Source organism: Urocitellus parryii, unplaced genomic scaffold (assembly GCF_045843805.1).
Source record: "Urocitellus parryii isolate mUroPar1 unplaced genomic scaffold, mUroPar1.hap1 Scaffold_49, whole genome shotgun sequence".
NCBI classification, from domain to species: Eukaryota; Metazoa; Chordata; class Mammalia; order Rodentia; family Sciuridae; genus Urocitellus; species Urocitellus parryii.
Genome location: NW_027554054.1, coordinates 875904 through 900071, shown reverse-complemented (window position 1 = coordinate 900071; position 24168 = coordinate 875904). Strand labels below are relative to the sequence as shown.

The 24168-nt window shown below is 56.3% G+C and overlaps 2 protein-coding genes across 2 annotated transcripts in view; both read right to left on the bottom strand.

The window, feature by feature from the left end:
• Window positions 1–3102: 3102 nt before the first annotated feature.
• Window positions 3103–10104, bottom strand: LOC144252621 (differentially expressed in FDCP 8 homolog). The gene is made up of 5 exons (XM_077794833.1): window positions 10095–10104; window positions 6741–6874; window positions 5708–5805; window positions 4611–4760; window positions 3103–3279 (listed from the first exon to the last, which is right to left on the bottom strand). Exons 2-5 carry the CDS (start codon window positions 6862–6864, stop codon window positions 3103–3105), a joined length of 549 nt encoding a protein of 182 aa, XP_077650959.1. The 5' UTR covers window positions 6865–6874; window positions 10095–10104.
• A 1857-nt stretch (window positions 10105–11961) lies between these two features.
• LOC144252620 (ribosome quality control complex subunit TCF25-like) overlaps window positions 11962–24168 on the bottom strand; it is a 30253-nt gene continuing 18046 nt past the window's right edge. The window contains 8 exon segments of the mRNA XM_077794832.1: window positions 11962–12000; window positions 12338–12410; window positions 13825–13904; window positions 14556–14646; window positions 15453–15611; window positions 21100–21187; window positions 22593–22752; window positions 24048–24153. Of these exon segments, the coding sequence (XP_077650958.1) occupies window positions 11962–12000; window positions 12338–12410; window positions 13825–13904; window positions 14556–14646; window positions 15453–15611; window positions 21100–21187; window positions 22593–22752; window positions 24048–24153 (796 nt within the window).

Below are 24168 nucleotides of genomic sequence, written 5' to 3'. Positions count from 1 at the left end.
ATTCTACCACCAAAATACACCCCTAGGCCTTTTTTTATTTTTTGAGACAGGGTCTCACTAAATTGCCAAGGTTTGGAACTTGTGATCCTACTGCCTCAGCCTCCCAAGTCCTTAGGATCACAGGTACATGCTACCCACCCCTTCTTGAAATTTGGTTTCTGCCATTAATTTGTAGTTAATAGTAGAAAACTTGTTAAAATTGGTTTCTGCAAAGCCAGGACATGAAGCTGGGCACACCAAGGTCCCTTTCTAGTCATTCTTGTACAAGTCTGGTGACCCTCATAGGTCAGTTACACAACACAGCACATAGCTGACACCATCCCAGGCTTACAAGGCCCTACCTCGGACTGTACTGCCTTTCACTAACCACTTCTTCACTCTGAGCACACAGAACCCACCAGCTGCACCTACCCTAAGGCAATGCCTTGGCTACTCCACCTGACAAGCCTGCCTCCCCTCCCCCCAAGCAGCAAGTCACATACATGCATCCCTCCTCCATTCCCTTCTCATTATTCCCCTGATTTTGCCTCCTTTTCCTTCATACTTCATATACTCCACAAGAACAAGGTATACTCGTTTATTGTCTGGTTACTCTTTTACACACCATGTAAACTCTAAAGGTCCAAGGACTGTGCAGGCAGCTTGTAGAATGAAAATGACCACATGGAAGCCTCAAGAACATAGACTTCCCTTGAGGAGTGCTGAGTGCTAAGGTACATCTTTCAACTCTAAGGCAGATTGCTACAGCCTCTCTTTTTCACCCTCATACTCTCTGGCTAGTGAATTGTCAACTGATAAGTTTGCCTAATAGATAAGCAAGAATGACTCAGCTTGGGAATGAATTCAAAGACCACCCAACTTCCTTCTTCAACATAAAAACACGGAGGTCCACGGCAGTACAGTGACTGAGGACTCACCTGTGCTATACCAATTCACATATACTCACTATACTACTGACTCTGAACATGTTAACAACCAGAACAGCCCTCTCCAATGTGGACATGCAACACAGGTCAAACACTGATTCCAGGGAGGGAACACTGATAATAGGGAGGGAGACAAAACTAAGGTGTGTTCTCCCAAAAGAACAGACACAAAGAGAGAAAATTTCTTTTTTTTTTTTTGTATCAGGAATTGAACCCAGAGGTACTTAACCAACTGAGCAACATCCCCAGCCTTTTTAAAATATCTAATTTAGAGATAGAGTGTCGCTGAGTTGCTTAGGGTCTAGTTAAGTTGCTGAGGATGGCTTTGAACTCTCCATCCTCCTGCCTCCCCAGCCGCTGGGATTATAGGCGGGCGCCACCGCGCCCTGTGAAAAATTCATTCTTTAAGACATAACAAAAGAAAAAAAAAATCAACCCATGCAATCCTTCTATCTTACTGTAGTCTGAAAACCTAACTTTCCAGAATCAAAAACCAAAAACTGCATTAGTGTATTAGATCAAAACTCAATGTGGTTATTGTCCACTAGGATAGACAAAACAGAAGTAAAACAACTTTAAAACATAGAATACTCCATGCTCGTCCTCTTCTGTAAGATATGGCCAAACAGCACCTTTGTGCTGGACCGCGGGACAAAGCTCCAGCACCAGCCTTCCCGCAGCACCAGCCATTAGGAGGGCAATCTGGCGGGCTCCACGATGGTTGGCAGGACAGAGAACCCTGAAGCCGTTCACGACACCTTCACGTGCACCATCGACCTGGCTCGCAGTGGCTGGCGCACTCGGATGGCATCACCTCGACGGCGCCGCCTGGCCCGCCGCCCGGCCCGCCGCCCGGCCCGCCGCCCGGCCCCGCCAGCAGCGCCGGCCTGCTCACCTGCTGGGCGGTGCCGAGGGCCCTTGCGCCAGCCCCAGCCGTGGCTCCGCATCGCCACAGCATCGAAAGAAGCCCAGCCGCCGCCGCCAGCCGGTGCGACATTGCCCACCTGCGACCTCGCGCCGCCAGGGCGCACGCCGACGCAGACAGGTCATGGAGCGCCGCCGCCCCCAGTCCCTAGGCGCTGCCGGGCTCGCGCATGCGCAGTGCAGACGCAGACGGTTCTGGGTGCGCGGCCGCACGAGGAGGCCCCAGTGCGCAACGGGGCCGTCTCTCGCAGGCGTCCACACCATCGCCTGACTGTTAAGGGTTTGGACCGCAGCGCCATTCCGCGCTGCCCTGCATCCGAGTCGGCAGACTGGGCACCGCCCAGACACCCTTTTCCGGGGTCCTCCGCGGGAATCGGCTCCCAGAGCGGACACTCCTCAGGCCGCCTCGCCTGTGCCTGGCGGCCGCCGGGCCACTGTACAAGGGCGACGCACCTCCAGAGAGGAGGACCTGCTCCTGTGCCCGTGGGGCCGCCCGGTGGTTAGGTGGTGGTTATGCCATTCCTGGGTGCCCGCCGCTGTGCGGCCAGGCATTTGGACTGACATCGCAGGGCCCCATGCGAGTGCTTGGCACCGGGGACAAGCCAGCCTGGGTCTGGGCGGCCTCTGGACCGCGTCTCCGGGGGCATCGCCCTGTCCCTCCTAGCAGCCTCGTTTTCCCTTTCCCGGGTTCTGTAAAGGCGTGTCAGGCAACCAGAGCCTTTCTAAAAGCACCTGAAACCAGTGTGCTTCCATTACGTGTTGGAAGCCCAAGGGTTTAGGAAAAGGCCCCTGGATGCGTCTGTCATCCCTAATACCAAAGGGAGCAGAAAGCAGTTACCCTCGACATCAGATTAGAAGTGTTAATAACTTGCAGCCAAAACGCGGAAGTCTCTAGGATGGCGAGACTTTTGCTGTCTCTACAATGGCGGCCATCAGAGATAGTAAGAAGTCAATGGAGCCCGAGTGGTGGTGCCACCTGTAATCCCAGCGCCTGGGGATGCTGAGGCAGGAGGATCGCAAGATCAAAGACAGCCTCAGCAATGGGTGAAGCGCTAAGCAATTTAGTGAGAACCTCTGCGATCTGGATGCAGGCCAGTGAAGGCAGGATCTTTGCCCCTAACTGTTCCTTGTATCTCCAGCACACAGTAGGTCTTGGTCCACTGTGTACACTCTAGAGGATTCACCTGAACATGACCCACATCTGGAAGCAGAGCTTTGGACTTCTCTGCCCTGCCCCAGAGACCTAGACTGCTTATCCAGTAGGAGTGGGTCTCAGTCTTGGCCTACCTGTGCAGGTGTACCAAGTCTGAATGAGTCCCCAGATGATGGTGTTGCACTTGTGGCAGGTTTGCTTGACACTCTTGCTCTTCTCCTTGTAGAAGCGGTGCTCAAAAAGGACCCTAATGTTGGGCTCATCCTCATTGGGGTCCTACAGACAGAGAGCCAGGAAAGGGCCACCAGTGAGCTGGTTTCAACTCCTTTCCTTTATTCTAGCCCCTCTACTTATTTCCTCCAGGCACTGCTTATAGGACTTTGAGTTCCCATTAGCCATAGAAAGACGGTCAGTCAGGGTCAGATCACAGACCACCCACTCCATTTCCCGGCAGCCCTGTCAGCCACTTGCCACCTGGGTCTGCCCTGTGAGCAGGAATGATCTACTCTCCCTTTGCTGGCTGGGTGCAGATCAAAGCGACGTGGTGTGGAGCCCTTTGGGACTCTCCCAGGGAATGGCAGAGCCATGAAAAAGGATGACTCGGGTCTTCAACATCATTACCTGTCACACAGGCCCTGGACCACCTGGGGGGTTTTTCATGAGGAAAATCACACACCAATCTCCTTTAAATCACTGAGTTTTTGGATTGTGTGTGGCCACAGCCTTACTGATTTCCCAGGGTCTCCTGATGTGGAGTCTTCATTAGGAAATCAGTGAGGCTGTGGTCACACACACATTGTGGGTCACTGCAGGGCACACAATGACAGCCAAGCCGAGGAACACAATTGGCCTGCAGTGGACACCTAGGGATTTTGGACTCTGGGATTCATTACCTCCTTCTGTTCTCCTGTCAGGAAACTCCTCCTCATCATCTAGAGAGGAGGATGTGGCTCAAAGAGGTACTGCCCCACTCACTTGCTTCAGTGGGGCACCTGACCAGAGCTGGCACACTGCGGTGCTTGTTTCAGGCATGGCCATGTGGCAGGACCAGCCCATCAGAGGTCAGGAGGGCCCAGGATTGACTTCTGCCCTAACCACTGACAAAGGGGAGCTTCCGACTGGGGCTGTCTCAGTGTTCGAGCACTTGCCTAACTGGCAGGAGGCCCCAGTTCCATCCCAGAACCACCAAAAAAAAAAAAGAAAGAAAAAGGAAAGGAAGCTCTCCTCTGCTGCAAAGCCCAGCTGCCGTTGCTGGGCTCGTGTCTGCATCACCTGTCTGCGGACTACTGAGGAGGGGTCAAACATGGAAAGCAGAACAAAAGAGGGCAGGATTCCTGAGGATCTGTTGGTTAACAAGAAAATACTTTCCTTCTCATTTAAGCTACTTAAGGTCAGGTTTCTGTTCCTTGCAACCAAGAGGGGAAAAGCCTGCACTTGGGTTAAGGGCCCATCCCTCGCTCTGCATTTCTAGATGCCTTTATATCTCAGCCCCTCAGAGCCCAAAAAGACGCACCAGGGAGGAACTGGAGGCCACCCTGGTGCTCCTGTCCCCACTGCTACAGCCCTGGCTCTAGGCTCCCCCTGTGGCACAGCCGGCCAGCACCCACCTTCAGCTCCTGGAGCTTCAGCTGCAGGTGGATCAGCCTCACCACTGCGTCCTTCTGCTTCTCCGACTGCTCAGGCAGCTCCAGGATCACCTGCTTGCATTCCTCAATTGCCTGATGTAGTTGCTGAACATCGGAGGCCAGGAACAGACCCTGCCAGGTTGGGGAGCAGTCAGATGGCCACTCCTTGGACTCTCCCTTGGAGGCCAGACTGGTCCTCATGGACAGTTAGGCACAGAGCAGACCTCAAGCCCTTCCCCCAGATGAGGACTTGTTCAAAGCCCAGGAGAATTAGCAGCACAGTAAGAATCCATCCTGCACTGCCTGTCCCCAACTGGACTAGTCTACCCACAGACTTCTGAAGACCTAGTAATTCAGGATGCTTTCCAAAATACAACTTCCAAGGGCTGGGATGGACGCTCAGTGGTACAGGGCTTGTTTGACATGCTGGAAGCTGATGTAGTCCCCAGCCCAACCCCCACTCCTCCACACACAAGCACACTAACTGCATGGGCAACATTTTAAGGCCACATACAAAATGAAAAATGAATTAGAATCAGGTGACTTCTGGCTAAATCTTTTTAAGTTACATTCTGATTTTACTGTGTTTCTCTCAAATAAAAGTTGGAGATAGTTTGCATAAAACTAAAGGCTTTCTAACTTTTCAAATAATTCCAGCTCTTCCACATTCACTTTTCATTCAAAGTAACCCTTTTGTAGAACTTCATGTAGAACAAGCAAGAGTGGCCCTTCAGTGCTGGGTGGCTGGGGAGGCAGGGAAGGCCTCCTGCTTTCCTCATCCACTCTCACTCTACTGCAGATCTACAAGACCCCTGAAGACCCCAAAGGGAACCAATGCTCACACTGGCTCCCCAAGAATCTGGAGCAGGAGCCTAGAGGAGGGCGGAAGCCCCAGGTTCTCAAGCTCCAAACCCAGGCTTTCTCCATCTGCTCTCAAACAGGCTCAGATTCGAGCTCCAGGGGACTTGGCTGAGGAGGGGACTATCAACACCTGAAAATGGTGGTTCCCTGGGGAGGGAAGACTGCACACCTCAAACCTCATGGTCCAGCCCCTCTCCCCTCCCAGACCCAAACCTCACCACAGGGCGGGAGAAGTGGTCCTCAGACAGGCCAAGATCCATCATGTGCTCAGAGTAGTGGAACCCAGGCTCCCCAGGGGGCAGCTCAGGCAGGGTCTCTGGAGGAAGAGAGGAGGGGCATGGACGATGGTAGGAAAGAAAACTCAGCCTGCTCTCTCTCATGCTCCTCATCCCCCAGGAAGGAAGCTGGGGCCACTGGAGCTGGGAAGTGGGACGCAGGTAGACACAGGAAGGAGGCCCTGGGGAGCTGGGCCTGCTCAGCTCTGCACGCCCATTTGGTTTAATTCAAAAAGATGAGGTGGAGGGGCTGGGATTGTGGCTCAGTGGTAGAGCGCTCACATAGAACGTGCAAGGGCCTGGGTTCGATCCTCAGCACCACATAAATGTGAAATAAAGATATTATGTCCACCTAAAACTGAAAAATAAATATTAAAAAAAGATGAGTTGGAATGGTATTCAATGGTGCTAAAAGAGCTACAAGATAACTTTATAGAAACATCTCAGTTTCTACAGCAGATACCTCATGTATAACTACATGGACTCTGCACTGATTCTACACAGCCAAAAAAGCAACTGAATTTCTAAAAAAAAAAAAAGGAAGTGTGTGTGTGTGGTGTAGCCACTGAACAGTTATAACACAAAATCCATACTCTGGTGTGTACTGCAGGCCACCTCTGCAGTTCCTGGATTTATACCCTCCTGACCCCTAGGTGAGCAGGGGCCTCTGCACAGGATGCTCCACCTGCTAACTTCCCCCACCAGTCTTGGCTCTGAGTTTGTTCCACAAGTGTCCTCTGAGCGTGGACTATGTGCCAGGCCCTGGGATTCAGCAGTGGCACACCAGACACAAATCCCTGCCCTCAAAAGCTCCTGCTGGCAAGAAGGCAGAAGCAATCCACAGAGCAGGTAGAAAGCGATTGTGCCCTAGGGAACCCACTCTGGGAGAAAGCCAGCATGCTGGAGAGGGCAGTGGGAGGAAAGGTGGTGGGCTGGGAGAAGGATCAGGGGGCCCACAGAGTCCCCCAGCACCTACCTTCAGAAGAAATGTCCAGGGCCTCCTCACTAGGTCCCTGCTCATGCTGCCTTGGCCCCAGCTCCTTGTTGAAGGGGTTGAGGTGGGCCTGCCGGAACGGGGCCAGCTTCTCATCATATTCCATAGCATTCCACCTGCAGTAGCCAGGCAGGGCAAGATGAGGACCCAGGTCCCAGCCTCACCATGGAGCATTCCCATTCCCGAAAATCCCTGCCTCTTTCAGGAAGCATCCCCACACTACAGCCTCCATCCTCAGACTCTCCCTCTACAACCTGCAGACCCCCTCCAGGCCCCTTGGCAGGCTCCCCTGGGGAAGTCTACAGTGACTGGCCCTTCTGATGTCCGTCATGTATATGACTTATCCAAGGGTGCCCAGCCAGATGCTCTGGAACCCAAGGTCTTCCCTCCCAGCTCAGGGTTTTTTTACCCCAGACACTATAGGGCTCCAGCGCTGGGGTCCCCCATACATTTAAACTGGCCTCACTTGGCCAAGTCCTGCCATGTCCTTGCTGTTGGCCGACTTCCCTGAGACACGTCTCCTACAACTGGGATCCTCCATCCCAACCTAAGGTGCTCCTTTTCCACCACAACTCCTGGAACTGCAGCCAGTGGGGGGCCCACCCTGCTTTTCTGTCTGTTGTGTGACTGGCAGGGCCCACCTTCACCCTGCTCCGGGAATGCCTCCAGGTTCTAGACTCTGCTGGCACCTCTCAGGTCTGGGTTCCAGTCCTGCTGAGAGCCACATGACCTGGGACATTCTCACAGCTCCGTGCCTTGTCCTCCAAGGTAACAAGAAGGAAGCGCCTAGTCAAGGATCAGTAGCTGTTCTTTCCCGTCACAGGACTCAACAAACTAAGGACACACAGGGCTAAGGACTTAAGGCAGGAAGGAAGGGCTTTGTCTGGGCAGAAACACAGGCAGCCAAATATGGCTCCCACTTAATTAGCTGGGTCACACTCCTCAACCTCTCTGGCCCTGTTCCCTCCATGGCCTCCCTCTACCTCCATTCCATCATCCACAAGTCAGCCACTTTCCAGGTGAAATTGGTTCACAGAAGTTGAGCATAAAATAAGCTCTTGGTAAGATTTACTCTGATAGGCAGGGTACAGTGGCAGACACCGCTTTGAAGGCTGAGACAAGAGGATCACAAGTTCAAGGCCAGCCTCAGCTACTTAGCAAGACCTTAAGCAACTTAGTGAGATCCTGTCTCAAAGTAGAAAACAAAAAGGGCTGGGGATGTGGCTCAGTGGTAAAGCAACCCTGGTTTAAATCCATTGTATAAAGAAAGAAAAAAACAAAAACAGAAAAGATTTACTATCATAGGAAGTCAAAAGATAATTTTTCAAAGCTGTGCAGTAAGTCCAGGGGTCCTGGTTATGCTTCTTCCATACCTGTTACACAAGACAATCCTGTGACTCCTCCTCTGCTCCCTCACCCAAAATAAATGGAAGAGAACTGAGTCCAGAGGGAAAGGCCCTGCCCTGGGTCCCAGTATCACCTCACTGGCAGCTAAACAGCCCCACCCCAGCCCCATGCTGTCCTTACACTGGAGTCAGGAGCTCCACAACACCTGTGGATCCTGTACTGCTTGTTATGCCTCTGACGTGGAGTATGGGTTGGGCAGCCAAAGTTCTAGTCTGGCAGGAGCCAGCACCTGTTGACAGGCAGCTCCTGGGTCAAAACCGGAAGGTACAGAAGAGGATGAAGGTGCTGTGGCTCAAGCCTGGCCTCTCACTATCACCTGGTGACTATGGGTGGCTCACACTGGGCACTAGAGTCAGAGGCAGCCATCTGATACCCACCTCCCAAGTGCCCAGAGAATAGCAGGAGAGATTATGCACTCCCAATATTCACTGATGCCTTCATCTTGAGTAGGGAGTCCTCGTTTTTTGGCTTGTCACATGATTTCCCAGTCTCTCCTGCAGCTAGACATGGTAATGTGACTATGTTCTGACCAATAGGAAATGAACAAAAAGATCACACAAGACTTCTGGGAATTGTTCTTAAAGGGAGGGCTGCCCCTCTGCAGTCCTTCCTTCCTCTCTTTTGCTGTCTGGGGTGAAGATGTACTGAGTAGAGCTGGAGCAACTACCTTGGGCAGGGACATAGAAGTCACAATGCAAATGGCCAAATGACAAGATTGCAGGAGACGCCATCTAAGCCCTGAGCACTCACTGCAAAGTTTCTTTCAAGTGAGACAGAAACAAACTTCCATTCACACTACTGTTATTGGGGATAGAGTTCTGTCTTTTGCAGCCCAAATAAAACCTGATTCTTCACCCTAGTTGCCTCTTGGTGTTAAGATGAGCAAGCTCAATTTAAACCCCAGTTCCGCCAGTTCCCCACTACATGACTTGGGTAAAAGCCTACACATTTCTCTACTTCCAACTTCTCATCTCTCACATGAAGATATGATAGTACCATATGGGCCTATTGTAAATATTGGTTAATACAAAGTTCTGAAAGTGCTGGCCAGCACATAGTAAGCCCATGATAAGTACCAGCTACAACTTGTTATTATCATTGTTACCATTATTGTTGAGATGACAACTCTGATTTAAATTCTGGCTTTCCTAGTGATGAGCTACAGGACCACATTGCCTACAGTCAGGGAGAACACTGCCTCCTTAAGTGGATGAGAGGTTAAATGTTCATATAGACATGAAAGTCAGCAGCCCAGAGTTGCTGCTGAGAAAACTATCACTGTTATCACATGATAATGAGCCCAATAGAAAGGAATTGGAGTAGAGGGCTTGGAAGCCACCCCCAGGAGCTCTCCCTGCAAACCTTAGCCTGAGACTCAATATCTTTACACTTCCCAGCAACTGTCTTGGGGCTGCAATCTCCTGAGGAAACAGCATCTTTTATTCAACTCCTGAGTGGCATTGTCACCCCCCCAGGCCTGGCACTGAGGCAGTGGATGGATGAAGCAGTGGTGTCATTTGACCTCTCAGTGCTAGTTTCTCTCCTGACTGGTTAGGGAATCAAGTTTCCCTGTCTGCGGAGGGCAGATAGATGATGTCCCAGCACATGGCTGCAAGAGTACAGCTGCTGACTTTAGTAGAGAGCCAGCAAACCATTCCCTTCAAAGTCACCCCACAGAGCTCTGCACCCATTATTCTGGCTTGAACTTAGAAAGGAACAGGCAAGAAAGGGGAGAGAGAGAGGAAAGAACCCCACTCTCTATCCTCTGCCCTCTAGAGATCTCCCCTCTTGTAGTGGAGGTGACTGCAAACATAGCAATCAAAGAAATGTCAGAGTGTAGCCAGAGGAGCCCCAGGGGCAGAGGGACACTGAGCTGAAGCTGAGGATATCTTCAGGATCCATGCATCAGACCCCCGATGTCCTGCCCACCTGGCTACCATTCCAGCTGTCATCTGGAGGTCCTGAGAGTTCAGCCTGGAGGGGGATAAAGTGCGCTTCATCCGTACCTTAAACAAGGCCTGCCAGGACCCAGGTGTGCCCAGGGACAGGGTTACCATTCCTTTAAGGACGACCCACCAATGAGGCTAGCTGCAGAGACAAACCTCCCCCAACCCATATCTCCACCTTCACCCACCACCCGAATGCACCCTTGGGATACTCAGGTCCTGGTGGGGATCAGTCTGCCACCACGCCCACCCATTTCATAGAGGGGAAACCCGAGTCTCAGAGCAACCCAGCATCACTGAGGAAGGCACAGTGATGCGGGTTTTTGGGCCTCCCGGATCCCATACTGACGGTGACAGTTAACTGGGTGGAAAGGTCCCTCCGTCTAGGTCCTAAACTCTGCCAGATGGAAGTGCCTGGCACTCCCGGGAGAGGACCAGAGGGTGGGCAGCTGGGGCCGTGAGTCCGGAACCCTGCCTCCGGCGCGCGGGGGCCTCCCGCCGGCTCTGCGCTCCAGCGTCCACGTCCGCAGCCGGGCTTCAGGAGGTCCTGCCGGGCGGGCCGTGCGCGCCGGAGGGCCAGCGCTCCCGCTCCCCGCCCGCTGGCCGGGCCCGCCGCCCGGAGGCCGCTCTGCGCTCACCAGAACTCAGCCGCCGCCGCCGCCGCCGCTACAACAGCGCCTCGGCGGCTACATTGTGTCCGGCCCCACCGCTCGCTGCTGCAGGCTGCTGCAGCCTGCTGCACGGAGGCTCATGACACCAGGTCCCCAGGGCGCGCGCCCTGTCCGGCGCCCGGCGGCCTCCACGTCCCGCCCCCCGGGGACACAGCTCACCGTGGTAAGTCTGGAGGCTGCAAAAGTCCTGGTTAAAACCGAGCCACATCACTTTAAAAAAGAAAAGTGGAACTGGGGATGTGGCTCAAGCGGTAACGCTCCCCTGGCCTGCGCGGGACGCTGGGTTGGATCCTCAGCAGCACATAAAATAAAATAAAGATGTTGTGCCCACCGAAAACTGAAAAATAAATATTAAATAATATTCTCTTTCTCTCTCTCTCTCTCTCTCTCTCTCTCTCTCTCTCTCTTTCTCTCTCTCTGTCAAAAAGAAAAGAAAAGAAAAAGAAAAGAAAAAAGGAAAAGAAAAAGAAAAGTGTGTGTGAGGGGCATGCCTGCAGTCCCAGTCACTCCAGAGTGACTCCAGAGGATCAGGAGTTGGAGCCTGGGCAATATTGCAAGACCCGGTCTGGGGCGGGGGACCCCTCTTGGTTGAGGAAAAGCGAGAGCCGCCTAATAGGCAGCAGACGTTGTGCTGGACCTTGTTGGTCTTCTCTGTTGGTGAGCAGGTAGCTTCACTCATCTACCCCAGTTTCCTCTCAAGTCCATCCTCGACCCAGGGAGGCTGGGGCTGTTCAGTGCAGCAGCAGTGGGAGACAGCCTCTGCCGCAGAGGCTGGAGTTACTACTGCTTTCTGGGAGTTTGTAGACAGAAGCAGGGTTGATCCAGCTCACAGTCCTGCCCCCCAGCTCAGGGATAAGCTTTATCCCTGCAGGGAGGAACTGAGACAGAGGAGGGCAGCTGTGGGGCATGGTGCCCCTGTTTCTGGTCTCTGTGGAAAGACTCTGGAAATGGCCACTTTGCTCAAAGAGGGCACCATGATGATAGAGCCTATAACTGGGGGCTCCCAAGTGGGAACTCCAGACCACCTCTTTTAACCCTATCCAAGCCTGGAGGTGGGTGGTCTACAGGTGGGATGGCTCATCAACTTCACAAAGATCACATCACCAATAAGGAGTGAAGCAAGATTGCAACCCAGCTCTGGGTGACTTGGTGCCTTGTGCTCATCCTCTCCAGACCTGTTCATACTGGAGGGGAATTTCCTTCCTCTGGCCTCTCTCCCTGCAGCAGCGAGACATGTCTGAGCAGGGCCTCTCTGTGCTGGGACTGGGGACCTGGGGCCCAAGCAGGGAGATGCGTCATCAAGCCCGAGGCGGCCTGCACCCCAGCACGGGGCCTGGACACTCCTAAGGTCCCTGTTGAGGACATGAAGCTCTGAAAAACCAAAGGCACATGTCTACCCAGGCCAGTGCGAGGCAGGAGGCCGAGGAGCCCTGCGGTTCCCAGGAGCTGTCGGCCGCGCTCCTGTACTGCCCAGCATGGTGCTGACGTTGGACATCTGCATGCAGACGACTGGCTTGAACCACTCAGCATAGAAGCTGAGATGTGCCCAACCTACCTCCACAGTGTTATTTGGCAACAGTGACCGGAAGAAGAGGGCAACCGTGTTTCCATGGCTGACAGGACTTAACCTGAAAGAGGAAGTCAAGAGAAGTCATAAAACAAAGCTAGACTCCCCTTGACTCCTCCCAAGGCAGGGCAGGGTCCGGCTTGGGGTGGGGCCATGGACACCCAAGGACAACTGGGAAGGAAAGGAAGGGGCCTGGGGGTGGCTCTTCAAGGAGCCTAGTCTGTGAAATGACCACAGCCAGGCTGTCCTCTGCCATGGCACAGGCCTTGTTTCCAAGAAGAACTGCAGTCTCACTGGGCGTGGTGGCCATGCCTGTGCCAGCGACTTGGGAAGCTGAGGTAGGCAGATCATGAGTTCAAAGCCAACCTGGGCAAATCAGCAAGATGGCCCCAAGATTTAAAAAAGTGCTGGGGCTGTAGCTCAGGGGTAGAGCACCCAGGTTCAATCTCCAGCACCACAAAACAGAAAAGGGCCGCAGGTGCACACCTCCTTCAGCACCAGGACAGCAGAGAACAGAGCCACAGGCAGGAGACGCCAAGGCCACTGTCTGCTGGATGCCAGGGCCACACCCATGCTCTGAGGAGGAGAAAGCCCATGTGGGCAGAGAGCAGAGCAAGGTGCCTCTGTACCGCTGACCAACGACCTCCTCCTGAGCTACTGGGGAGCTTGACACAATGGGCTTCACTGTGAACACACAGTCCCATTATAACTCCTACAAAGTTGGTGGGGAAAGGTGGGGCTGGAAGGCAGCTTGCCTTAAAAGGGAGGGCCGCCAGCAGCTCTGGGGCTTACTCCAGACAAGCAGCTCCTCAGCACATTTTTCCCCTGCCAGGATGGAACCCAGGTCACACATACTAGGCAAGTGCTCTGCCACTGAGCTGAACCCTGGTCCTTTGGATTTTGAGAAAGGGTCTTGCTAAGCTGTTGGCCTTGAACTTGTGATCCTCCTGGTCTCAGCCCTGAGTAGCTGAGATTATAGGTGTGGTTCTAACACCAGAAGTAAAGGTGAAAGGGCTCTTGTTGGCTCTGAAAGCTGCCCACACTCCGGGAGCAGCCTGGAGACGGGCTCTGATGTCACTTTCTGTCCCACCAACCCACTCTCCTTGCCTAGCCTCATGGGCCTTCTTGCTGCCTTCCTGCTGCTCTGGGTATCTCTCGGTGCACTTTGGACCTTACCCTTATCTCTAGGTTCTACAGTTCTCATCTGTTCCTACCACAGCAGCTGACCACAGGCAGAGTGGCTTCTTATTCTGCTTCCCACTGTGTTTCTAGTACCTGCTACAAAATCTGGAAAGAAACGCTCAGAGTTGGGTGGATATGTGCAAAGGCAGCTGTGTCCTGAGTGTCACTGCTGCTCCCTCTTCCCTGTGCCTGACCGCTGGCCTTCTGGGCTGCCTTCGGTGGGCATCGAGCCCCGGGGAGCCCCGAGGCACTGACCTGGGTCTGCACAAGCACAGTGGGGGTGAGGGCATTACCTCTCTGGTCTGACGTAGGAGTAGATGGTGTCCAGGGGAGGCAGAGGGTCAAACCCCATCACAGACTGTGTGGTCACATCCTTTAGAAAGGGGAGAAACAGTGACGCTAGAGCCTTCTGGGGCAGGTCACTCAACAGAGAAGGGGAATGGGCTTGGCTTTCTGCCCCTGGGCAGGGGCATGGTGGGAAAGGTCAGGCACACAGGAAGTGCCCACGCATGCCATGATCAAACTCACTGTGGTGCCCAAGCCACACAGCACGGGCTGAACCACGAGTCACACAAAGCCGGCACAGCCCTGTCCAGCCTCTCTACCCTCTCCCGCCAGCACCATGCTGTCACTACTCATCAGAACAAGCCTTCCTGGCAAGAAGAGGTTGGCAGTGCTGTCCTGAGGATCAGCAGAGCAGCTTAGGTAAATTAGTGGTGTCGAGGGCCCCAAGGGACCCCCTGTCCTGGCCGCCCTGACCTGCCTTTTCCTACGCACCTGTGGTGCCCTTGAGGTTTCCCCACAGCAGCAGCCTGCTCTCAGCAGTGTTGCATGCAGGCCTGGCCACCAGCAAGGCACGTGGGGCCAAGACCATGGGTGCAGCTGCTCCTGGATTGACCAGCACCCCAGTAGGCCGAGGGAAGGTACTCATGCCCCCTTTGGCCTCACCCGCCCTCCTGCCTGTGGGCTGCCAGGAGCAGGAGGGGAACAGTCACACAGCCCACCATCAGACCCTCCTCCTTACCAGGGGAAGCGCAGCAACAGCCTCCCTGATCTCCGAGAGGATCACATGGCGATGGATGTTTCTGGGTGCATGCTGGTAGAGCATCTTCTGCCTGAGGCCAGGGCAAACAGCAGCAGATTAACCAGTGCCCACCCTGCAAACTGCCAAGCCCTTCCTCCCTGGCAGGTCTCCATCTCCCAGGATCTCCAGCTTCACCCCCAGACGGCCAGGCAGTCAGTCCATGGTGTGCTGAGTGAGTCTCTGAGGACCCGAGTGTCACTACAGCTGCGGCATGGGGCCTGCCCCTGCTGGACACGGTGGGGCGGAGAAGCTGCACAGGGAGCAGAACGTGCTCCTGCCCACTGAAACATCCCCTCTAGTTTGGAGAACAGATGAGTGCACAGTGAATACTGGCTGCGAGGGCCAGGGTGCCAGGGCCCCCACTCTCCCATCATTTCTTCAATTTTACTTCCACAGCCGAGGGCTTCCTCTGGGCAGTTAGGGGAGACTCCTGGCCAGCACAGACCACAGAGTCCTCACTGTACCAGCCAGCCTGGCCACAGCAGTCCCCAGACCACAGTGCTAACAGGGCCAAAGGCCAGACCATGGGTGGGAGTGGGCCAGGGCTGCTGCTTGCTGCTATCTCTGCCAGCAGGTGTGAGCCTGGCACCTGCTATAGCAGATGTGAGAACCAGGCGCACAGCAGTAGGCAGGACAGAATATGGGCAGACCCATGCCATACCTACAATCCCACCTGGACAGTGGCAGCACCCTTAGGGTCTACATGCTCACCCACAGGAGAGCAGGGCTATGCCAGCGGCAGCAGACATGAAACCACTCTGGCCCACAGCATCTAACATCAGAGGGTGCTCTGAGAGGGCAGGAGGGGCTGACCTGCACGAATACCCAGCATCTCACCTGTTCTCACAAGCCTCCACAGCGGTGTCCCCAGCGTCCACTGCCTGAAGAACCTCACGGACATTTTCCTCCAGCCAGCTCATGGTGGCAGGCTCTTTCCAGAGGACGTGCGACCTCCCAAGGTACAGACTCACCAGCTGGATCAGGGCAGGGGGCTGGCTGTGGGAGCAAGGCCTGGGTCAGGGATGGGGGGCTGGCTGTGGGAGCAAGGCCAGGGTCAGGGATGAGGAGCTGGGTGGAGCAAGGCCTGGGTCAGGGATGGGGGACTGGCTGTGGGAGCAAGACCTGGGTCAGGGATGGGAGCTGGGTGGAGCAAGGCCAAGGTCAGGGATGGAGAACTGGGTGTGGGAGCAAGGCCTGGGTCAGGGATGGGGAGCTGGGAGGAGCAAGGCCTGGGCCAGGGATGGGGAACTGACTGTGGGAGCAAGGCCACGGTCAGGGATGAAGAGCTGGGTGGAGAAAGGCTAAGGTCAGGGATGGGGAGCTGGCTGTGGGAATAAGGCCAGGGTCAGGGATGGGGAGCTGGTTGTGGGAGCAAGGCCAGGGTCAGGGATGGGGAGCTGGCTGTCGGAGCAAGGCCAGGGTCAGGGATGGGGGACTGGCTGTGGGAACAAGGCCTGGGTCAGGGATGGGGAGCTGGGTGGAGCAAGGCAAAGGTCAGGGATGGGGAGCTGGGTGGAGCAAGGCCTGGGTCAGGGATGGGGAGCTGGGTGGAGCAAGGCCAAGGTCAGAGATGGGGGGCTGGCTTTGGGAGCAAGCCTGGGTCAGAGATAGGGAGCTAGGTGGAGCAAGGCCTGGGTCAGGGATGGGGGGCTGGCTGTGGGAGCAAGACCTGGGTCAGGGATGGAGAGCTGGTGGAGCAAGGCCAAGTTCAGGGCAGGGGGCTGGCTGTGGGAGCAAGGCCAGGTTCAGGGATGGGGGGCTGGCTGTGGGAGTAAGGCCAGGATCAGGAATGGGGAGCTGGGTGGAGCAAGGCCAGGGTCAGGGATGGGGAGCTGGGTGGAGCAAGGCCTGGGTCAGGGATGGGGGACTGGCTGTGGGAGCAAGGCCAGGGTCAGGGATGGGGAGCTGGGTGGAGCAAGGCCAAGGTCAGGGATGGGGAGCTGGCTGTTGGAGCAAGGCCAGGGTCAGGGATGGGGGGCTGGGAGGAGCAAGGCCAAGGTCAGGGATGGTGAGCTGGGTGTGGGAACAAGGCCATGGTCAGCGCAGGGGACTGGCTTTGGGAGCAAGACCTGGGTCAGGGATGGGAGCTGGGTGGAGCAAGGCCTGGGTCAGGGATGGGGGACTGGCTGTGGGAATAAGGCCAGGGTCAGGGATGGGGAGCTGGCTGTGGGAGCAAGCCTGGGTCAGGGATGGGGAGCTGGGTGGAGCAAGTCCTGGGTCAGAAATGGGGAGCTGGCTGTGGAGCAAGGCCTGGGTCAGGGATTGGGGGCTGGCTGTGGAGCAAGGCCTGGGTCAGGGATGGGGGACTGGCTATGGGAACCAGACCTGGGTCAGGGATGGGAGCTGGGTGGAGCAAGGCCAAGGTCAGGGATGGGGAGCTGGCTGTGGGAATAAGGTCAGGGTCAGGGCAGGGGGCTGGCTGTGGGAGCAAGGCCTGGGTCAGGGCAGGGGGCTGGCTGTGGGAGCAAGGCAAAAGTCAGGGATGGGGAGCTGGGTGGAGCAAGGCCTGGGTCAGGGATGGGGAGCTGGGTGGAGCAAGGCCAGCGTCAGGGATGGGGATCTGGCTGTGGCAGCAAGGCTTGGGTCAGGGATGGGGGGCTAGCTGTGGGAGCAAGGCCTAGGTCAAGGATGGGGAGCTTGGTGGAGCAAGGAAAAGGTCAGAGATGGGGGGCTGGCTTTGGGATCAAGCCTGCGTCAGGGATGGGGAGCTGGGTGGAGCAAGGCCTGGGTCAGGGATAGTGGGGTGGCTGTGGGAGCAAGATCTGGGTCAGGGATGGGGAGCTGGGTGGAGCAAGGCCTGGGTCAGGGATAGGGGGGTGGCTGTGGGAGCAAGATCTGGGTCAGGGATGGGGAGCTGGGTGGAGCAAGGCCAAGGTCAGGGATGTGGAGCTGGGTGTGGGAGCAAGGCCTGGGTCAGGGATGGGGAGCTGGGTGGAGTAAGGCCAGGGTCAGGGATGGGGAGCTGGGTGGAGCAAGGCCAAGGTCAGGGATGAGGAGCTGGCTGTGGGAGCAAGGCCAGGTTCAGGGATGGGGAGCTGGGTGACACAAGGCCAATGTCAGGGATGGGGAGCTGGCTGTGGGAGCAAGGCCAGGGTCAGGGATGAGGAACTGGGTGGAGCAAGGCCTGGGTCAGGAATGGGGGACTGGCTGTGGGAGCAAGACCTGGGTCAGGGATGAGGAGCTGGGTGGAGCAAGGCCAAGGTCAGGGATGGGGATCTGGGTGTGGGAACAAGGCCATGGTCAGCGCAGGGGACTGGCTTTGGGGGCAAGACCTGGGTCAGGGATGGGAGCTCGGTGGAGCAAGGCAAAGGTCAGGGATGAGGAGCTGGGTGTGGGAGTAAGGCCTGGGTCAGGGATGGAGAGCTGGGTGGAGCATGGCCTGGGTCAGGGATGGGGGACTGGCTGTGGGAACAAGGCCTGGGTCAGGGATGGGGAGCTGGGTGGAGCAAGGCCAAGGTCAGGGATGGGGAGCTGGCTGTGGGAATAAGGCCAGGGTCAGGAATGGGGAGGTGGCTGTGGGAGCAAGCCTGGGTCAGGGATGCGGAGCTGGGTGGAGCAAGTCCTGGGTCAGAAATGGGGAGCTGGCTGTGGAGCAAGGCCTGGGTCAGGGATTGGGGGCTGGCTGTGGAGCAAGGCCTGGGTCAGGGATGGGAGGCTGACTGTAGGAGCAAGGCCAGGGTCAGGGATGGTGTACTGGCTGTGGGAACAAGGCCTGGGTCAGGGATGGGAGCTGGGTGGAGCAAGGCCAAGGTCAGGGATGGGGAGCTGGGTGGAGCAAGGCCAAGGTCAGGGATGGGGAGCTGGGTGGAGCAAGGTCTAGGTCCGGGATGGGGAGCTGGCTGTGGAGCAAGGCCTGGGTCAGGGATTGGGGGCTGGCTGTGGAGCAAGCCTGGGTCAGGGATGGGGGGCTGGCTGTGGGAGCAAGGCTTGGGTCAGGGATTGGGGGCTGGCTGTGGGATCAAGGCCTAGGTCAGGGATGGAGAGCTTGGTGGAGCAAGGAAAAGGTGAGAGATGGGGGGCTGGCTTTGGGAGCAAGCCTGCGTCAGGGCTGGGGAGCTGGGTGGAGCAAGGCCAAGGTCAGGGATGGGGAGCTGGCTGTGGGAATAAGGCCCGTGTCAGGGCAGGGGGCTGGCTGTGGGATCAAGGCCTGGGTCAGGGCAGGGGGCTGGCTGTGGAAGCAAGGCCAAAGTCAGGGATGGGGAGTTGGGTGGAGCAAGGCCTGGGTCAGGCATGGGGAGCTGGGTGGAGCAAGGCCAGGGTCAGGGATGGGGATCTGGCTGTGGGAGCAAGGCCTGTGTCAGGGATGGGGAGCTGGGTGGAGCAAGGCCTGGGTCAGGGCAGGGGGCTGGCTGTGGGAGCAAGGCCAAAGTCAGGGATGGGGAGCTGGGTGGAGCAAGGCCTGGGTCAGGCATGGGGAGCTGGGTCGAGCAAGGCCAGGGTCAGGGATGGGGATCTGGCTGTGGGAGCAAGGCCTGTGTCAGGGATGGGGAGCTGGGTGGAGCAAGGTCTAGGTCCGGGATGGGGAGCTGGCTGTGGAGCGAGGCCTGGGTCAGGGATTGGGGGCTGGCTGTGGAGCAAGGCCTGGGTCAGGGATGGGGGGCTGGCTGTGGGAGCAAGGCTTGGGTCAGGGATTGGGGGCTGGCTGTGGGAGCAAGGCCTAGGTCAGGGATGGGGAGCTTGGTGGAACAAGGAAAAGGTCAGAGATGGGGGGCTGGTTTTGGGAGCAAGCCTGCGTCAAGGATGGGGAGCTGGGTGGAGCAAGGCCTGGGTCAGGGATAGGGGGGGTGGCTGTGGGAGCAAGATCTGGGTCAGGGATGGGGAGCTGGGTGGAGTAATGCCAGGGTCAGGGATGGGGAGCTGGGTGGAGCAAGGCCAAGGTCAGGGATTGGGGGCTGGCTGTGGGAGCAAGACCTGGGTCAGGGATGGGGAGCTGGCTGTGGGAGCAAGGCCAGGTTCAGGGATGGGGAGCTGGGTGGAGCAAGGCCAAGGTCAGGGATTGGGGGCTGGCTGTGGGAGCAAGACCTGGGTCAGGGATGGGGAGCTGGGTGGAGCAAGGCCAATGTCAGGGATGGGGAGCTGGCTGTGGGAGCAAGGCCAGGGTCATGGATGGGGAGTTGGGTGGAGCAAGACCTGGGTCAGGGATGGGGGACTGGCTGTGGGAGCAAGGCCATGGTCAGGGATGGGAGACTGGCTGTGGGAGCAAGGCCAAGATCAGAGATGGGGAGCTGGGTGGAGCAAGGCCAAGGTCAGGGATGGGGAGCTTGGTAGAGCAAGGCCAGGGTCAGGGCAGGAGGATGGCTGTGGGAGCATGGCCAAGGTCAGGGATAGGGAGCTGGCTGTGGGAGCAAGGTCAGGGTGCAGGATTGGGGCTGGCTTTGGGAGCAAAACCTGGGTCAGGATGGGGCGTGACTGTGGGAGCAAAGCCTGTGAGCAGACCCCCCAGCAGGACCATCTGGAGCAAAAAGAGGCTGTCTCTCAGCTACTGAGGGACAGTTCACCTCCTGAAGGGAGGGCAGAGAGGTCTGCGACTTTGAATCAGTGCTGTCTGTGCTCCTCAGCTGACTGAGATGCTCAGTGTACATTTGTGTCTGCAGAGAGCAAGTGCAGAGGATGAAGGCTGGCTAGGGGACGGGGATTCTGGGGTGGACCCCCATAACATGTTTTTCTTTCATTTATGTTTTCTTTTTATTTCTGGTACTGGGGATTGAACCCAGGGGTACTCTACCACTAAGCCACATCCTCAGCCTTTTTATTTTTCATATCTTATATATATTTTTAGTTCTAAATGGACACAATATCTTTATTTTATTATTATTTTTATGTGATACTGAGGATCAAACCCAGTGCCTCACAAGTTCACAGCAAGTGCTCCACCACTGAACCACAACTCCAGCCCCCTTTATTTTTTACTTTGAGACAGGGTCTCGCTGAGTTGTTGAGGCTGGATCCCCCTCCTCAGCCTCCAGAGTTGCTGGGATCATAGGCTGTGCCACTACACCTGGCTGACTCCTCTGTATTTTTTATGAGAAACATGAAAAAGGTGATATGTGCCAATGCAGAACGTGGAACATACCAGCAACGAGAGCCCTTCTGCCCACAGCCAGTGCCTGTGGGTCATGCTGTCTGACCTTAAGCCCTGCTGCCCACTCCTGTCAAAAAGCATCTCGTGAACCTCATGTCTTAGGCCAGAGGCCATTTACTTGACCCACCAGTGTTTCTCTTCAGACGTAAGGTGACCCATATGTGGACACAGACTCCAGGCCTTCCTTAGGGGACAGTAACAAACATCCCCAGGGGTTTCCTGTCTCCGAGATTGCCATCAGGCTGAAGCAGGTTTCCAGGAGACTGAGCCACACACACACCCTGACCCTGCGGTGCAGAGCGCACCTGCCACCCCTCCACTGCCCTGAGGGTAAGCGAGGGCCCCCAGGAGGCGATGAGGATGCCCACCAGGAGTTATCCCAGCAGGGCACCAAGGCTCTACCTTATCTCAGCATCTGGTCCAAAGAAGCGGTGATTGGAGACGGTGGCATTGGCCTGCACACTGCAGTACTCGAGCAAGGGCATGAGGACTGCAGGAGGAAGCAGAGGCTCAGGTGCTCAGTGGCCAGGACAATGACCCGGGGCCTTGTGGGCCCTGATCACAGACACGACTGGAGTTGGGTCGTCACAGAGGCTGCAAGGCCACGGGGTCCTTGAGTCTGACCAGTGTTCCGAGCTGCTGCAGGGGGAGTGGCTGAGCATGGGGGTCCACAAAGGATGAGCAGGTACCTCTGCACCCTGGAGGCAGACCCTTGTCCTCCAAGTGCCCTTCCACATCTCAGGGAGACTTGCCATTACCCTTCAAGCATGAGCAACAGACCCTAGGACAGACTGGTGAGAGTGGGGTCGGCTAGTGCCCTGGAGGAGGTGACCCTACAGGGCCCCAGGGTAAGGACAGTGGCCAACACATGGTCACGGGCTCTGGGTGTCCAGTCCTCTGGGTCAGGGCCTCTCCAGCTCTAGTACTGTCCCCATGCAGTACTCTCCGGCTGAGTAGGCAGGGCTTCCCTACACTGCCCACATGCCGAGACCCTGCCAGAGGCAGCTGCTGGGAAAGCCGGCCTACCAACTGCCTCCCAGGGACAAGCCGCAGTAGGGTCTCTCCTAAGGGATAGCCATGACAGCTCTGTTATTCAACGTGGGCCCCGTGGCCCTGTGTCCCCCACCTCGGCTGGCCTACCGAGGGCTCCCAGTTGCATCGAACCCGAGGGGGACAGAGGTGGCTGTTGGGATGATGGGCTGAGCCCTGAGTTGGTGATCTGGCTCTGCTCCTGACAGGGAGCTCTGGACACTGCAGGTGGGTCTGCCTGTGCTCGCGTCCACCCAGTGCTGGGGCCTCTCCATGGCTTTGTCAGAGCCAACAAAGCAGTGCTGACTCTGGGACTTCCCCTCAGAGGGGCAGTCACCGAGTGTGTGCACACCTCTGTCACAAACACTCCTACCCTCAAGTGCAAGGACGGCCTCCTCTAGAGGGTCACTTCCTGCGTGCTTGTGGAGAAGGTTCGCCACCCGTCGCCTGAGTAGGCAGCAGCCCCCTGGGCCTGCCCTGGGTGCAGATAGAGGCCTAGTGTGTGTGGGGGGGTACCCTGGAAATGGGCCGTACCACACACTGCCTCTGGATCAGGTCCAGGCCCCGCTCAACCCTCTGCTGCTGTTTCTCTCCCTAACACTAAACACCAATGTGCATACCCTGTATCTCTCTCCTGCCCTGTAACTAACAGCAAAGTTAGTGGACACACAGTTTGTCCCTCACCCAAGGCCCCCTCCCACCTGGCTGGCATGCAGTTGGCCCGCTGAGGTGGATAATCAGCTAACTGCAACATCAGCAGTTTTTAGGCTGGCTGGAGAACACATCTTTCTTTAAGCACCAGGTAGGGCTGGGACCAGGTCTCCACCCTCAGGAAGAACCACTGCACAGGCCAGTTTGGTACCTACCTCCAGGGAACATGGTGAGTGCCTGCTGGATCAAGAGGGAGGCCTTCTCTCTGGCAGAGCTGAGCTCATGCTGGGGGAGGTCTGTCTGCTGACTCAACAGGAAGTATGCCAATGGAACCGAGAAGGCAAAATTTGGGAGGTGCGACAGGTTCCGATGAGCCTACAAGGGAGCAAGAGGCCAGGTGAGGGGCCTGCCCTCTGTGAGGACCAGGTGCACCACAGTGAGCTGACAAAGCAGGCCCCCCCACACCTGGATGGAGGACTTGCTCCACCTGGGGGTCTTCAATGTGCAGAAAGGCAACGTCAGTTGGAAAAGAGCTCTGTTGAGCCCCTCAGGCTCAGCACTGTGGGGGAACGGAGCGACTCCCTCTCCCCACACAGCAGGGTCCAGAGTGAAGGCAGCCAAGCTATGACTGCCCCCACCTAGAGGGGCCACTACCCTCTTCAAACATTTCCCCGCCTTTCTCTGTGTGCGATGTAACAGACATGATCTACTCCATGCTTTTCCATTAACAGGGAATGCTGGTCTCCACAGAGTTCTGTAATCTTATAAACCACCACAAACACTCCTCTGTGGCTGGTTCTGGGGACCCCGTGGGTTTCTTATAGCCATTCTCCTGAGCTCCTGGAATCTCTATAAACTAGATCCCTGGAAGTGAGATTTCTTGGCCAACTGTATAAAGAGTTATGTGATTTTAAATGATTTACCTGTTTTTCATTACTTATTTTTTATGAAAAATGTTTTTCTTTATTCACAAAAAATATGTACTATGAAAGGTTCAAGCAGAAAAGTAGAACAAGTACAGGCTCCTCCCCCTCCTCCCCTCCTAGGCCTGAGCCCCCTCTGGACAAGCTCTGTTCAGCTGTTTGTCCCACTCAGTTTGCAGCAGCTACACTAAAGCGAGAGGTGAGACTGATCTTCACACATGGAGCCTGACCCAACACACCTACACTGCTGCTTCGACTTGTGTGCACACCCCAGCTGTAGCAAGATAGTGCATGCTCCCTAGCACTCAGTGGAGCCCAAGACAAACCCCACTCTCCTGGGTCTGGGGACCCAGGATAGCAGGTGGCATTTATGTGCGACTCTGACCTGGAACAGGTAACCAGTCGTGACTACCCAGACTGTCGTCCCCACACTCAGGACCTAGGGTCCCTGTCAGCCCTGCATCACAACCTCCCTCCCTGAGTGGCTGTCCCTTTCTGTGCCTAGCATGCCCAGCTCTGTGGTCTGCCTGACTGTCCATTACTAAGCACCATCTCTACACGCACACTCGATGCAGTTGTGTGCTCATCTTGGGGTTCTGATGCAAGGCTGCTTCCCTCTGGGAAGACCTGATTCTGCTCAACAGCAGAGATGAGGGAGACTAAAGGGCAGGAGGTCCCTGGAACCCACCCTGGCTCTGCTTCATGGCCTCACCATGGCTACTAGTCACACAGCAAGCGCACACCTACCTCCCACTCTTGGAAGAGGCGGATCAAGTACTCATAGTTCCGGGCCCGCAAGGCCAGGTGGTCGACAAGCAGCAGCATGCACAGCGGGTCCTCGTCTGGCTCAAGGCTTCGCAGGCAGCAC

Coding starts and splice junctions, on each gene's coding strand:
- LOC144252621 (XM_077794833.1), bottom strand. CDS start 6,864: ATGGAATATGATGAGAAGCTGGCCCCGTTCCGGCAGGCCCACCTCAAC. Junction 5,806..6,740: donor CCTGGACATTTCTTCTGAAG/GTAGGTGCTGGG, acceptor CTCTTCCTCCAG/AGACCCTGCCTGAGCTGCCC. Junction 4,761..5,707: donor ACCACTTCTCCCGCCCTGTG/GTGAGGTTTGGG, acceptor CCAACCTGGCAG/GGTCTGTTCCTGGCCTCCGA.